The following is a 17,068-nucleotide window of genomic DNA, read 5'->3' as shown; positions in this document are numbered from 1 at the left end:
ACAATGGGGATGACCCCTGAAGACAGGCTCAGTGTTTTCAGCCAATCACGAGAGAGCACATGCTGTATGATTCCACGTACAGAGTTTTCAGCCAATCACGAGAGAGCACATGCTGTACGATTCCACATACAGAGTTTTCAGCCAATCACGAGAGAGCACATGCTGTACGATTCCATTTACAGAAAATGGCCCCAGCAGACGGATCTACAGCGACAGAAAGCAGTGCCTGTCTGGTGCTGAGAGGGAGGCTGGAGCGACTGCTAGTGTATCTGGGGGGTTTCTTTTGGGGGGTGATGAAAATGTTGTAAAGTTAGATTATACTGAAGTTGTACAACTCTGACTATATCAAAACCGAGTGAACTGTCTGGTGAATTGTATAGTAGGGGAATTAAGCTGTGAAAAAAGTGATTCATCTCATTAATAAAGAAATATACCATAGAACCAACTATAATTTTGTTGTTTTTTCACCCCTTAGATAGGCAAAAAATGAAGTAGTATGATAGTTTCATATAGAGCAAAGGGAATTCTCACAAAGAGTCGGACACGACTGAGCAACTGAACTGAACTGAACTGGTGGAATATAAACTGATGATGATTTTGGACAATAACTTGGTGATATTTGTAGGAATGAAGATGTGAGGTTCCCGTGACCTTGGTGTGTGCACACATGCTCACTGGGAAACATGTATGAGAATGCCATGGCAGCACTGTGCCTAGAGCAAAACTACAACACCACAAATGTACACTGATAAAGAAATATGTAATTAATTTATAGTGATTATGAAATTGAGTAGTTATATAATGAAGTGGTGAAGCATTCCTTCTTATGATGGAATATTAGGTACCAGTGAACAATATGGATCAATTTGCAAACAATGCTGAATTGAAAAAAAAGTCTTGATTACAGCTAGTAGAATGTCATCTTTAGAGTGCAAAAAAAGATAGGTATTTTCCCCCCAAGACAGGTATGTTGTTTATGGCTACGTGCATGATAACTACTAAAAAAATAAAAGCCAGAGAGTAACAACCGTAAAATTCAGAAAAGTGATAACTGGTAAGGGCAGGTAAGGGGTGGGATGGGGAGGAGTGCATAGGAAGACCCATCAGTATGGGGAGTATTTCGGTTCTTAAATGGGATGATGGGTTCATGGGTATTTCTTGTGTCTTATAACTTACATGAGTGACATGTATTCTCTTGGATGAGTCACACATCACCTAATAACTGTGACAGATTCATACAAATCAGTAAGAGTTGCCTATAATATAGAGTACTGACCTGTCACAGTTCTCTATGCCTAAACACATTCACATACATTTTTAATGAAAAAGAGATGCTGTCTGAAACCTCCTTTTCTCCCTGCAGTATGTGGCAGGCATCTTTCTAAATCAATGTATACTTATGCACAGCATTTACTGTTGCTTTAATAGTCTTGTTTAATTTCACCACAATGTGACCAATTCCCTACTGTATATTCAGGTTTTTAATTTTCTATTAATACTGTATGTAGGCTTTTTTTAAATTAAACTTTTTATTTTGTATTGGGGTACAGCTGATTAACAATGCTGTGATGGTTCCAGGTGAATATTACATGCAGTTCTTTATAGTTAGCATTGTGCAGTGCTAGACACAGTAGGGACTCAAATAATTCTTGAACGAATTTTGTTCTCTTAAGAGTAAATTCCCAGATGCATCTGCTTGACATGTGTATTTTGAAGTGATGGGTCTTATTAAATTAGCCTACTGATAGCTTATACTGATTACACTTCAGTGAACAGAGTCTGAGTAGTTTTAATTTTTCTCAGACTTCTGTAATTACCGGGCATTAATCTTTTTCGTCTTTGCCAGTTCTACAGGCAATAGGGGCCTCCTTCAGTTAAGCCTTTCTTTGATCAGCATTGAAGCAATCTTTTTGCACTGACTCTGGTCATTTTTAATTCCTCTGAGAATTGATTAGTTACTTCTTTTGCCCATTTTTATACTGGGATATTAATTTTTGCTTTTAAGAACGCATCTATTAGGATTAGCTACCCTTTTTCAAATATGCTGCAAATATTATCTCAATTTGTTACCTGTCTTTGTGTATGATGGGGCTTTTGGGGGAAGAAGGAGAAAAGGAAGGATACAGAACTCTGTTTTTCTGTGTCTAATCTTTTTTAAAGAAAGCTCCTTCTCATTACAGATATGAGAAAAACTGTATTCTCTGCTTCCCAAATTTAATAGTTTTAAGATTTAAAGGGTCTCCCCTGAAGATTTAAAATTTAACTCTACTTATACAACCTGGAATTTACTTCAAGTCTTGGCTCAGGGCTGATTGAGGGCTTTATACTCACCAAAATGGGCAAAAAAGACATCCCATCCATCTGGGTCTTATTCAGGCTATAGCCCGCAATGTCCAAAATAGTAGGGCCCAAGTCAATGTTAGCAACGAGCATCTGAGAGAGAGAGAAAGAAACGATAAATTGACTCGGAACACAGCTGGTCTCACTTTCCTCTTCTATCTACACTAGAGTTCTCTTTCCCCAAACCCATCCATGAAACAAGCAGCACTTTCTATTATCTTTTGCACAACCCATACTTCCTATCACATATATTCAAATATAACTATGACAATTTAAGATATAAAACATACAGCCTTATAAAGTTTATAATACAGGCCCCTGGGAAGTTATGTTTATTTTACACACACAGTTATCAACCAAAACATTTTTCAAGATTCCTTTAGGATTGCCTTGAGTCTGTTATGAATGACAAGAAATATGTCAGGCTACTGTACACAAGTGTTTTCCAACTTGATTATTCTCACTAGTTCACTACTTGACTTCAAATTGACTCCTGACATTTTTGAAAGGCTCAAAGGTTGAATGCTTGTCACCCATTAGGGCATCCACCTTTTAAATACTTTTTCAAAGTGACAACATGGCTAAAAATATTTGCAGTAGGCTTTGGAGAGTGCAGAAAATTTATCTCAACAATGCATCAGTAAGTTTCCTTAATGAGCACAAAACCTGGATGTTTAAAAAAAAAAATCCTAGAAATTAAAGATACTGTGTAGCATGTATTCCTTGACATATCTCCTTGATTTACTGGATAATTTTCCTTCTGTACACAATATCTCTACCAGGTCTCAACCAGAACAGTCCAATAGAGGACAGAACAGGAGTCATATGTGTAACTTAAAATTGTCTAGTGACCACCCTAGTGGCTCAGACAGTAAAGAATTTGCCTGTGATGCAGGAGACCTGGGTTCTATCCCTGGGCTGGGAAGATCCCCTGGAGAAGGAAATGGCTACCCACTCCAGTATTCTTGCCTGGGAAATACCACGGACGAGAGGAGCCTGATGGGCTACAGTTCATGGGATAGCATAGAGTCGGACATGATTGAGCAACTAACACTCTCACTTTCAATAATCACACTAAAGTAGAAAAAAAAGGTAAAATTTATTTCAAATGTTTAACTATTACTATTTAACATATAAGCAGTACAAAAGAAAATGATGAGATTTTACTTTATAAAAAATTTTGAACCAATTATTTGAAATCTGGTGTTCTGCATCTCAGTCTGGACTATCCTATATATGTTCTGCCTCAACAACAACATGAACTTTTATAGCAGAGGGTATAGGTCTAGAAGTCACATGGTCACAGGCTAGAAAAAGCCTTGGAATGATGAGACACTCCAGGGAAATGAAAGAACTAATGTTCACTAAGCACCTACTCTGGGCCAGTTCCTAACGCATATCCTCCTTTAAGCCTCGCGACGATTCTAGGAGCTTCCCTGGTGGCTTGGCGGTAAAGAACCCCCCTGCCAATGCAGGGGATGCAGGTTCAGCCCTTGGGTGGGGAAGATCCCCTGCAGAAGGAAACGGCAACCCACTCCAGTATTCTTATCTGGGAAATCCCATGGACAGAGGAGCCGGGCGGGTTACAGTCCATGGGGTCGCAAAGGATCAGACACGACTTAGGGACTGAGCATGCACGCACCATCCTAGGAAGCAGTATTTCCCCCATTTTACAGATGAGGAAATGAAAGAGAAGTAACTGAAGCAAAGTCAGCAGCCTGTAACTGGAAAAGCTGTTATTTACTAGAAATAAATACCAGTCAAGAAAACTGTAGAGAAAACTCAGATCGTCTCAGGAGAAGCCAAGAGGGGATTAAAGAAAACAAACTAACTAATCCTGCTACTTTTCATTTAAAAGCAAACCCAAGAGTGCAGACACAAAAGGCAAGAAGACATCTTCTGAGTAGCAGCCAGGTTTCCTGGCTCCTGGAGAAGGACTGATGATTCCTGGAGGGCACAGTGATCTACATATCCTGGCTCTGAATCATTAGTATAACTCTGCAGCTGTTGGAAATTAACCTTCAGCAGCAGGCAACTCAGGAAAAGCAATCCATGTTAGTGAGGATAAAAAACACAAAAACCATGTCTCTGGGGATTACACAAGACCTGGTTCCAAGTTCCCCCGGTCGACTGAGCAGCTTAGGAGACAGTCAACAAGAGTGAGCATGAATGTGAGAGAGACCATGGCAGGAAAGGACAGACAAGCAGAGATGCCGCCTCCAGAATGAGATAAATGCAACAAGGCTTCAAAATGTGACTGCCTGGCATATTTTCAATGATGTCCGGAACATGAACGAAGCCAGTCCCACAGGTATTATTAACATGTCCAAGGCACCAAAATAATAAAACGGACAGACATATAAAACAGTGACTGCCCAGCTCAGTAAAAACAGCCTCTCCAGCCATCAGCTAGGGGTGGGAATGCCCTCTAGTGGCAGTCTGCTGTGTGTGTGTGTGGTGGGGGGCGGGGATGGGGAGATGGGGGCTGGGGCGGGGAGGTCTGCAAGATCCAGAACAAACCAAGTCGCTAAGATTCAGCACAAGTACCATAAACACATCCCCAGGACGCTTTCTTTCCAAGTGTCTACATAATCATATCTTCCCTAAAAATGATGGAGTTTTGTTTGACTAAGAAGCAGAGTCTCAAAATTAGCATACAATGTTAGGAGATGGGCGACTTCTGGTAGATACCAAGTGTAATTGAAGAATTTGAGAGAATTATACCTCTCTCTGGTTTTTATACAGCCAGGAATTACAATGGATACTGTGAGCCCATCACCATAAGGGTGCCTAGAAATATCAGCATTTCAAGTTTCTAAAATGGTAGTGCTTTTATCACTGAGTGTAAACCTAAAGATTCATTTATGCATTGGAACAGAAAAGGCTCTGACAAGACCAAGTAGATCAGTCCATAAATCACAGCCTAACAATTTATTTGGGAATGATCCTAGGATTTAAGTATATAGACATTTTGATCAAATAAAAGGCCCTAAAAAACTGAGGCATGAGGCATGAGCTAGAGGAATATCTTGTCTTGAACCTGCTTATTTTTTAGGTCTAGAAACTACCTAAAAGAATAAGGGCTCCCAGAAAGACTTCGAACAGACATTTAAGCCCTGATGTTAAAAGAGTTCATATAAGGCTTTCAGAAGAAGACTGGAAGCACACCAGATAGCACCCCAAATCCACCTAGTGAGCAGCACTGAAAGCGGAGAACTCTACACATCTTGGGCTGCTTCACCTCGATCTGCTCCTCATCCCCCACTTCCCTAATAAGGAGTAAGCTGGGATGAGACCTAGTAACACTAGAGAATTCACACTTAGCATCTTTCCAGTTTCACATGGGGAAACCAAGGCTTAGTGTAACCAAAGTCTTAAAGCCAGTAAGCGGTCTTCCTGACTCCCTGTTCAGTTCGGTTCCCCTGAATCATGCTATGTCATTTCCATTTTCCCACCAACATTTTCCTTTCTTAAAGCCCTTTTGAAAAACTTCCACCACCAAATCTAAAGCTAGGTTAATGTCTAGCCAGAGAAGAAGACCTCAACAGCCAGTGCTTGGCATCTGCCCATACCACCTGCCCCTGCTCTCCTCAACAGCCAACGCAAAGCTAAACCCACTGCTCAAATGTGCCCTGTTCTGGCCACCAGGCTGTTGCCGGCTCAGCTCACCACCCTGTGACCCTCACACAGAACCTGCACTGAGACAACTGCGCTGCCAGCAGAGGATGAATCAGCCACCATCGCTGACACTGTGTTAGATGGAAGCTGGAAATTTCATACTTCTCACACCACAACTGTCAGCACAGAATGTCGTAAACCATGGTGTTTTTCTTCTGTTGGCTGTACTGCATGGCTTGTGGGATCTTACTGCCCTGACCTGGGATGGAACCCAGGCCCTTGACAGTGAAAGCACCAAGTACTAACCACCGGACCACCAGGGAATTCCCCCAAACCCATGGATTTTTGAGAACACCGAACTTTCTGACTTGGTTCTGCCACTTACTGTGTAACCTTGGTAATATCCATTCACACAACTTGGATGTCCACCATTGTACGTTAAGGGCTAGGTGTTCTTTTTTTCATTGAAGTACAGTTGACTTAGCATGTTAATTTCTGCTGTAAAGTGATTCAGTTATACACATACAGAGATACATTTATTTAAAAATATTCTTTTCCATTATGGTTTATCACAGGATATTGAATGTAGTTCCCTAGACTACATAAGAGGACCTTTAAAAATTGTTTTGTTTTATATCGGAGCATAGTTAACAATGTTGTGTTAGTTTCAGGGGTACAGCAAAGTGATTCAGTTATACAAATACGTGTATCTATTCTTTTTCAAATTCTTTTCCCATTTAGGTTATTACAGAACATTGAGGAGAGGTCCCTGTGCTAAACAGTGGGTCCTTGTTTATTCACTACATAAGCAATTGCTTACATCTGCTAATCCCAAACTCCCACTAAGGGCTGGGTAGTCTAAGGTTGGTCCCTACCTCTCAAGTAGGGACTCCTGGAGTCAAAAAGACAAACTTTGTCACGTGTGTTAAGTGTGAGGCCAGCTGGGAACCTAGGAAAGGCACTCACTCTCTGTGGGGTAGGTATCTACCTTGATGTCCCAGAGGAGAGCCCTAAACCAAAGCCCCAGAGGACATTAACTTAGCCGGGTGAAAGGGGCATGAGGTGGGCACGCAGACAGAAGCGGCCAGCTGCGCAGAGGTAAGGGGGTGAGAGAGACGTCTGGTCGGGGTAGGAAGTGAAAGGGGTTCAGCACAACTGCCGCCTTCTGCCCTTGGACCAGCTGAGCTCATTCTCCTCCCTGCGCCTTTACAGGCACTGTCCCGCTGCTGAGGACGCCCTCCCACAGATCTCTGCATGACTGAAGCCTTCTGAGACCTGAGGCTCTGCCTAAATGCCTCAGAGGCGTTCGCTGATGAATGCAGCTCAAGTATGTGGCTCCTCCTGACACGGGGAGTTAAGGATTAGCCTTCCAATGACAGCTGTTGCTGTGACTCCCAGGCTCCTCGTGTAGCGCACTGGCACAGGAAGATACCTGTCTGAACCGCAGTCATGGCTGAGTGTATGAATTCTGGTTAAGCGTACATCAGCCAGACTGCCAGAGTTCAAATGCAGGGCTCTGCTGTTCTTCAGCTACACCGTCTTGGGCAAATCACTGAACCTCAGTTTCCTCATCTATAAAATGGGGATAACTGTATTCATATCTCAAAAGGCTGTGAAGGTTAAGTGAGTTGATACAGGCAGTAACACTTGGAACAGCACCTGTTGCATCCTAAGTATTCAATAAAGGTTATTATTGTTGAAATGGCTTCGTAGGACCTGGTTTCACTTAAATGACTTACAGAAGGTGAAGTTTCTGATTTTAACATTTAGTGCCACTGTCAACTTGAGGAAAAAAGGAACAGTCTGTTCCCTGGGCAGCTGGCTGACATCTGTGCTCATCAGCCTCCCTCCTTGCACAGACGTAGTCCCAATAGCCCTCTTCCTGGGACACGCACATGGCTACAGATGCGCCTCCTCAAAACACTCCCAACACCCAGAAGAAGCTTTTATGGTTGAATGGTCTTCCAATCTTGCCCATCTCTCTTGAAAGGAGATGTCCATTTAGAGGGTAATGGATTTGTAGTGGAAAGTGACTGGCTTTAGAAATGTGGGTCTTGAGAGGAAAAGAAAATTCAGAAGGCAATTACGAAGGCCACTTTAAGTTTCTGAGACAATTTTAACAGAATTCCAATCAAGAGCATTGTGAAAGGAAACAAGTAAATGGCAGACATTTAAACAAAGTAAACATTAAACCCTCAAATTAAATTCAAGTACCCAGAATACCTAGAAATCCTGGCCTATCTTCCAATTTTAGCCTAAATGATCCATTTTCTTGTTTTTTGTTTGTCTCTCTCACAGAGCTGGGACTGAAATTGTGCTATCCAGGAAGACGGTAAACACAACTGGTAGAGCCTATCAATTCTTCTCTCTCAAGGTTAGACCAAAGAGTTTGGATCAAGGTGCCCATCATCTGCCTCAGTATTAAAACCAGATGGAAATGGTAACAAAAGAATAATGTGATCCTTTATGATAGTTTTAGGAAAGAGAATCAATAAAGCAGAACGGCATTAGTAAGGGAAGAGTCCCACAGAGAGGGACTAAATTCTCAGAAGACAAGCTTTCTGTAGCCTTATATGCAGAGGGAGCTGAGGCCAGGCGGACAGCAGCCAGGAATACCTGGGAGCAGGCTGGAATGGAGAATCAGAATCTGCATGTCAACAAGGCCCCCAGGGGATGCGCACACACAAGAAGCCTGAAGAGCCTGGCTCTACAGGGCTGTGGGCTCCAGCCTGGGCTGCCTCTCAAGAGTCACTACGCACTAGAGGGAAAAAAAAGCAGAGACAGGGTTTCTAGTCCAGTCCAAGTGATTCAATCCAAAACTTTCTGGATGTTGAGCCTTTCACTTTCAGGAGGTAGTTTTAAAGAGCACCCTGGGGAAGTGCAGTCACTATGAGACAAGCGAAAGCTATTCATGCTGATGTGATACGTATACAAGGGGAAAATACAGCGAAGAGTGGGTGGCCAGCAGTTTACCGTTATTATATGTCAGATAGTGAAAGACAAATACTGTAAGTTATCACTTATTTGTGAAATCTAGCAAATACAACCGGAGAAGGCAATGGCACCCCACTCCAGTACTCTTGCCTGGAAAATCCCACGGATGGAGGAGCCTGGTAGGCTACAGTCCATGGGGTCGCTAAGAGTTGGACACGACTGAGAGACTTCACTTTCACTTTTCACTTTCATGCATTGGAGAAGGAAATGGCAACCCACTCCAGTGTTCTTGCCTGGAGAATCCCAGGGACGGGGGAGCCTGGTGGGCTGCCGTCTAAGGGGTTGCACAGAGTCAGACACGACTGAAGTGACTTAGCAGTAGTAGCAGCAAATACAACAAACTACCAGATATAACAAAAGATGGATATGGAGAACAGATACAGACACAGAGAACAAACTAGTGGTTACCAAAGGGGAGATGGGATGGGGAGGAGAAATACAGGAATGGAAGGTTAAAAGGTTCAAAGTATTAGTTGTAAAATAAGCTACATGGATATACAGTACGACACAGGATATACTGAAAAGCCTCTTGATGAAAGTGAAAGTGGAGAGTGAAAAAGTTGGCTTAAAGCTCAACATTCAGAAAACGAAGATCATCGCATCTGGTCCCATCACTTCATGGGAAATAGATGGGGAAACAGTGGAAACAGTGTCAGACTTTATTTTGGGGGGCTCCAAAATCACTGCAGATGGTGACTGCAGCCATGAAATTAAAAGACGCTTACTCCTTGGAAGAAAAGTTATGACCAACCTAGATAGCATATTCAAAAGCAGAGACATTACTTTGCCAACAAAGGTCCATCTAGTCAAGGCTATGGTTTTTCCAGTGCTCATGTATGGATGTGAGAGTTGGACTGTGAAGAAAGCTGAGTGTCAAAGAACTGATGCTTTTGAACTGTGGTGTTGGAGAAGACTCTTGAGAGTCCCTTGGCCTGCAAGGAGATCCAACCCATCCATTATGAAGGAGATCAGCCCTGGGATTTCTTTGGAAGGAATGATGCTAAAGCTGAAACTCCAGTACTTTGGCTACCTCATGCAAAGAGCTGACTCACTGGAAAAGACTTTGATGCTGGGAGGGTTTGGGGGCAGGAGGAGAAGGGGACGACAGAGGATGAGATGGCTGGATGGCATCAGTGACTCAATGGACATGAGTCTGAGTGAACTCTGGGAGTTGGTGATGGACAGGGAGGCCTGGCATGCTGTGATTCATGGGGTCGCAAAGAGTCCGATGCAACTGAGCGACTGAACTGAACTGAACAGGATATACAGCCAATATTTACAAATAACTCAATGGAGCATGGTCTTTAAAAACTGTGAATCATTATACTGTATACCTGAACTTACAGAATATGGTACATCAAGTATACTTCAATTAAAAAGAAAGAAATAAGAATCACTGTTTGCAAAGCTTACAAATACACTTGTAAAATCTTAAGCCAATCAGCCTTTATCCTCAAAGGAGGAGAAACAGAATAGGTCTCCTCTTGGGAGGAAAAGCTTTCTTTTCTCAGGCAAATTCTACCTGTATACAGCATCACTGTATCAGGAACCTACCTTGCTTGTCTGATTTGGTTTGATCCCAGGCCCTCGAACCAATAGTGGAACTTTGATATCAAATTCATACAGCTGTCTTTTGTCTATTGGCAAAGAAAACTGTCCTGGAAAAAAAAAAATGCATAGGGTAAAGATGGAGCCAAGATAGAAATGTCTCTCATGCATGCATGCATTCAATCAATAGTAAAAATAAAAAAGTTTTTTTTTTTTTTTTTTTTTTTACTAATTATGGTGTTATAGTGAAGAGCTTAAATCCCCCAGGGGCCCTAATTATTACAAGGCAGGAAACAATGAGCTCATCTTCTTTAAATAAATGTCCAGAGGAACTCCCTGGCTTTAAATAGGCAAATACAACAAAAGGAATGACTAGGAAGTACTGAAGCACAAATATACATTATTTATGTATGATACTCCACCTGATCACAACTGAATGAAGTTAGTCTAAATGCTGTTAAATAAAGGAACAAAACCATTTATCCAGCCTTTCTTGAATAAACTGTACCTCAAGATAACCAAACAGTTGATGAGGCAAATTTCCTGAGGAATTCCAGCTAGTTAAGTTCAAAAGGAAGGACAGAGTTATGAAGTCGTATTTTGCAGTTTCTGAGGGAACTGATTTACGCACAATCATCAATGGAAGTTTCAGCCACAAGAGGTTCACAGGAGGAGCTCAGGTTGGTACCGCATGAGCCATCAATCAGAAACAGCATCTCTAAAGTGAAGCAACCATACACCCAGGCTTCATGATGTGAAGCAGTAAGAAGTACACAGCAGCATCAATAAGAAAGCATTCTTGTTGAAAAACACGCATTTCTATTAAGACTCTCGATCTAACTATCAATCTATAGAAAATGCTGAGTATAGATAAACAAGTTATCACATATGCAATTAACCATATCTAGAATGTGATACTCTAAAGGACAAAAGACCAGTTTCTCCGATAAATCAGTGGCAAAAGACAGCCTTACGACACATAAAAAGTAAAGGTAGCGTGTGGATTTTATGTAGGTTCTGATACGTAATCAACTAATCAGATGCACAATCAAGTGTTGACGTATGGAATCACCATGTCTGGAGTGCCTTCAGAAACTTCTAGCTAAAAAAGAAACATGCAGAAGGAATGAGGAATTCAAAAGACTGGCCCTGTGTAACTGAAAATTAAAGCTAGACAACGAAGGTTAATTTACTAGTCTTTACTTCGACTTGAAAAATATAATAACACATGAAATGCCTAATCAATCTGCTCCTGTGCAAATATCAGATTAATTACCTTCAAGTTTAGGAAATTTAAAGAGTAGAGAAGAAGAAAACACTGATTTTTAGCTAAAGGTCCAAGTAAAAAGGATGAAAGTCAAGGACATGGGGTTGACTCATACTGCAGTTGTGAAAAGACAAAAGCCACAAAAGAAAAACCACACACACCAAAAACCTAATGTCACAAGACAGTTTTTCCCCAGGGCAACCCTCTCTTCGCCTTCCTGTGTAAAATGTCATACCCCTGGTCTCTAAGATCCACTTATCTTTTAAATCAAGTTCAGTTTCTCACCTCTTTCATAAAGCCTGCCTCCAACCCATCAAGCTTATTCTCTGCTTAGACTCCTTAGAACACCACATAATTTAGCCTGTCAAATGGCAAGTAATGGAACTGGGTCTTTCCCTAATGGAATGAGTTGGCCTTCTAACCAGAGGAGGCCTGAGGGCAAGACCCTCCCTCTGGCCTATTCACCACTGCAAAAGGACAGAAGCTCCCAGCCAGCGCTACTGATTGGGTGAGAACGGAAAGGCCCTTCACCAAGGTCACGCTCTGCCCCTTACCTGTGTGATAGCCGTTGTCTGAGGTATAAAAGATGTAGGTGTTGTTGAGCTCCCCATTGAACTCCAATCGCTTGACCAGCTTCTCCACAAGGTCATCCACTGAGAGCAGAGTCTGCCACCTGAATGTGAACAGAGGGCAGCAACAGCACCTCAGAGACAAAGGGCTGTGGTACTGCCACCTTGCCCGAACAGCAGAAGCCAGTCCAAACAAGCTCCCAAACCCAAAACATCCCCAAACTCCCTCCCAAAGAAACCCCTCAAAGCCACTCTTCCCTGAAAGCTCCAATCCCATATTTCCGTTCCTTTCTTTCATTGCAAAACACAGATTAGAAAATTCCAGAACACTCCAAATTTAACTGATTCCATAGAAATACATTAGGCTTTTAAAAAATGAATTAGCTTTATTATTTATCATGACTGGTGATGAGAATGACTCCTGGTGTCAACATATGGTGGACACCAACACAATATTGTAAAGCAATTATCCTTCAAGTAAAACAAACAAACAAACAAAAAACCCACTACCAGAAGGCAAACTTGTCAAATCAGCACTGATTGACAGAGATGAATTCAGACAGACCTGTGCTGCAACAGTGTTTAATGGACTAAAAGGGGTCAGCAAACTATAGTCATGGGTCAAAGCTGGACCACATTCTTTCTGTTTTCAACTGTGGTACAAGACATAAAATATTACCGTTTTAACAATCTGTAAGTGGATAGGTCAGTAGGGTTCAGTATATTCACAGAGTGAAACCAATCTCCAGAATGTTTTCACCTTGCGAATCTGAAACTCTACACCCCCAAAACGACAACTTGTGGGCTGTTTTTATATGAAGTTTTATTGGAACACAGCCATGCTCATCCAATCTCCAGAATGTTTTCACCTTGCAAATCTGAAACTCTACACCCCCAAAATGACAACTTGTGGGCTGTTTTTATATGAAGTTTTATTGGAACACAGCCATGCTCATTCATTCTCATACTGTCCAGCGCTGCTGTGCACTCCAACAGCAGAGCTGAGCATCAGCAACAGACACAAGATGGCCTACAAGCCTGTAATATTTACTATCGGCCCCTTCACAGAAGCAGTCCGCCAATTCCTGGTCCAAAACTAAATACATCTTAAGAGAAAGTAACACACTTTTAAAAACCTGACTTAAAAGAATTTTCTTGAAAACTCAAAACAGCAAAGGCAGATATTTTGCTCTAGTCTAAGCCTTTGGGTCTTAAGTAATTTTCTTTAGACACAGTGAAAAGAAAAATTTCAACCAAATGGCTCCAATTTGCAACATGTTAACAAGTCAGGACTGTTTAATCAGTCCTGACGGCCAAAGGCCACCTTACTGCTAAATGCGGAGACCCCCTATCAGAATCTCTCCCACCAACTTGCTAAGCTCTGATTTTTTTCTCATGGTGCAGTCCTCTATGCATGGGTTGCTTCTAAGGGTCCTCAAAGACCACCCAGACTGAGAAAGGAGCAGCTCTTACCTTTTCCTAAATGCATTATCTAAAAACTGTATTGAAGAATTAGTCATTGGGGTCTTGGCTTGCCGAATTAACCAGTGCTTGTTCTAAAATTAAAAAGAAAAAAAAAGTTAGCACCAAGTCACCACAGTCAAAGTACTAGAGTAAATAAAAGGATCACTTGATACTTGAGCAAAAAGGAACTAACTGATTAAGCCTGATTAAGCAACTTCAGATTTTCCCTCCACCACCCACTCCCACCTCCCTTCTCTGTGTTTATAAGAAAAAAAAAAATTCTGCAAATTATCGCTCATTTTTTAGCTTCTTCCCAACCCCTCCCTAACAGCAGAAGGCCTGGGATCCTTCCTGAGCAGCATAAGACATTTAGAGAAAAGATACTGGAAACTGACTAGATTACATTTGTAACTTAGAATCTGTGCTTGAGTCTGCCACTCAAACTACGAAAGGGTAAATACTAACTTTACCTTCCTCTAAGTTTTGCCTAATAAGTCATCATTCCATTCCCCTCTATCTTCCTACTAAGGTATAGATAATTCTTAGACCTCGGGGAAAAAACCTTATCATAGCAATTTTCTAAAACTTCAAATCTAAAGGCTTCTTCTCATTTAAATAAAGAAGTTTTTTTTTAAAAAATTGCCAAATACTTTTGATTTTCTCCTCCCTATTCGTACAACCCTAGCCCGCCACCACACAAACTGTGATCCTCAGTCTTCTTTAGTTAGTATGCTTGAAAAATGCTATACAGCATGTTCTCCTATTGCAAATTCATGTTAGAACATGAATAACTGAGAAATTCTGTAGCACAGTGACTTATTTAACCTTAAGTTGCTAGGCTTACTTAGCCATGGGAGCTTGTATGTACTTCTTTTGGAACAGAGAGAGACCAGCCCTTTGGTTTAAAACTCAGTTCACTCAGTTTTAACATCATATACAGCAAGCACAGCCTGTGCCAGGCGACGTGCTAAATGCCTCTACGTACAGACTCTTGAGAGCCCCTTGGACAGCAAGGAGATCAAACCAGCCAACCCTAAAGGAAATCAACTGTGAATATTCACTGGAAAGACTGATGTGGAAGCTCCAATATTTTGGCCACCTGATGCAAAGAGCCAACTCCTTTGAAAAGACCCCAATGCTGGGAAAGACTGAAGGCAGGAGGAGAAGGGAATGACAAGAGGATGAGATGGCTGGATGGCATCACCAACTCAATGGACTTGAGTTTGAGCAAACTCCGGGAGATGGTGCAGCCTGGCATTCTGCAGCCCATGGGGTTGCAAAGAGTCAGACATGACTGAGCAACTGAATGACAACAACTGTAATCCATTCAAGAATTGCATGAGAGGTCAGGATCCCCCACTGGAGAGGGAAAAACGGAAGTTAGGCATCTTACTAACCGTCAGGTCACTTAGTTAGAAAGCGGTAGTACTGACTAACTCCAGGACTCATTCTTTCTACCACCTCACGAGTAACTATGACTTCAGGGAGACAAGCATGAGGAGGCAGCAAGTCTTCAGTCTTGGAACCAGTGAACTGCTATCTCCTGGACCGAGGGAAGGGTAGGTGGCACTGGAGGCAGACAGCATTAGGCCACAGCCCCCTTTATTACACTCCTTGCTCTGGGCCACTTCGCCATCCAACTTCCCTTTCCAATCACACTACACTGCGTCACCACTCTTTTTCCTATGCCTCCACCCAGAGGAGAACGCTGCAGGCCCCATTCAGCCCCAAGGGACATGTCTCGGCCACTGCTGGGCAGGAGAGCCAGCATGGAGGTTATCAGCAGGGACTGTAGGCAGGAAAGACGGCATTTCTCTACCACTCCCCGTGGACTCTCGAGTTGCTCACTGGGTGCATGGCAGGAAACCTACCTGGACTTCTGAAGCACGTGTATACTACCTAGTGTACTAGAGACAGGCACAATTACCCCGAGAAGATTGAGAAGGAAGACCAACTACACGACTCAAAGGCTTCCTGACCAGTGTATTATACACTTAATCACGTCGAGCCTGGCTTGATGCAAGGCTGAGGGGAAGTTACCGTTCCATGGATGTTGAAGTTCTTGTTTCTCGGTGCAAAGATGTTCTGGAAGGCGTTCTGGTACTGAGGTGCAGCTGTCCATGGCGAATGGGGCGCTGGGGTGGAGATCATCATGAAGAATGGCTCAGAGTTGGACTTGTAGTCCAGGAAGTCCAAGGAGACATTGGCCTGACACATAGAAAGATTAGTCACCTCTCACCCTACCCAACAGCTGAGGCCTAGACAAGCATCTGTTCTCTGGTGAAGGTGGTACAGGGGCCTATGAGCTTTCTCCCAGTTGTGCACATAATCTATGTTGCAGTCACTTGCAAGCATGTTACTGGAACGAATCATATAGCTTCCAGGCAAATGCATGAAAAAACTGAAAAGCACACCCCTTCTTAAGAAAGCTGGAGAAGGAAACGGCAACCCAGTCCAGTGTTCTTGCCTGGAGAACCCCCATGGACAGGGGAACCTGGCAGGCCACAGTCCCTGGGGTCTCCAAGAGTCAAACATGACTGAGCAACTAACGCTGATGATTTTACACAACCTGAAAGTTGCTATGCCTCCCATGAGGAAAAAAAAGAACAATTTGGCCATTTTAGTATTAATTTACATGAATGCAGCTCAGAGCATATACATTTGATGCTTTAATGAATATAAAAGAGAGTCAACCTAATTCACAATAGTGGGAAAGGAGAATTAAGTTACCATAATCTTACAAAAATGCTGGGGTCAAGAGAGTAGATAGGATATCTTAAATTATGCCAGCTGAAGTTAAGCTAAGTGAATAATACTAAGTCCAAATATGCCACACCAGGGTTTTAATTTATCTGGACTTAAATTCTTCATTTGCTTCTCTGGAGACAGTTAATGAAAATCAAAGCTTCCCACATACGTACATGCTATGTTTTTAATTGTTCTAGTTGATTTACATCTTCATTTATTCCCAACATGAAACTCAAAAGACCCTATCAATTTCCTACCATCATCCCACCCATCTAACTTTACTTCAGCCCCGTCAGACACTCTGTGGTTTCTCCAACACGCCAGGCACACTCCTACCGCAACACCTTCACACTTTTTGCTTCCTTTGCCTGGGGCACTCTTTCCACTGATCTGTATAGTCCATTCTCATCTCCTCTGGGATTTTGCTTAAATACTATCTAAGTATCTTCCATCCTCTGCCTTATTGCTCTAACTCATCACCATCTAACAAGACAACACACATATGTGTAAATAAATCTAT

The 17,068-nt window shown here is 42.3% G+C and overlaps 1 protein-coding gene across 1 annotated transcript in view; it reads right to left on the bottom strand.

The window, feature by feature from the left end:
* The window catches only part of GNS (glucosamine (N-acetyl)-6-sulfatase), a 48,323-nt gene that overhangs the window by 13,717 nt on the left and 17,538 nt on the right, over positions 1-17,068 (bottom strand). Inside the window, exons 6-10 of the mRNA XM_052639739.1 lie at positions 15,841-16,008; positions 13,810-13,892; positions 12,322-12,440; positions 10,507-10,610; positions 2,332-2,433 (exon numbers count right to left, since the gene is read on the bottom strand). Of these exons, the coding sequence (XP_052495699.1) occupies positions 2,332-2,433; positions 10,507-10,610; positions 12,322-12,440; positions 13,810-13,892; positions 15,841-16,008 (576 nt within the window). The remainder of the gene's footprint in view (positions 1-2,331; positions 2,434-10,506; positions 10,611-12,321; positions 12,441-13,809; positions 13,893-15,840; positions 16,009-17,068) is intronic.

This window comes from Budorcas taxicolor, chromosome 5 (genome assembly GCF_023091745.1).
Source record: "Budorcas taxicolor isolate Tak-1 chromosome 5, Takin1.1, whole genome shotgun sequence".
NCBI classification, from domain to species: domain Eukaryota; kingdom Metazoa; phylum Chordata; class Mammalia; order Artiodactyla; family Bovidae; genus Budorcas; species Budorcas taxicolor.
Note: the sequence above shows the minus strand (reverse complement) of the source record. Positions and strands in the feature narration are given on the sequence as shown.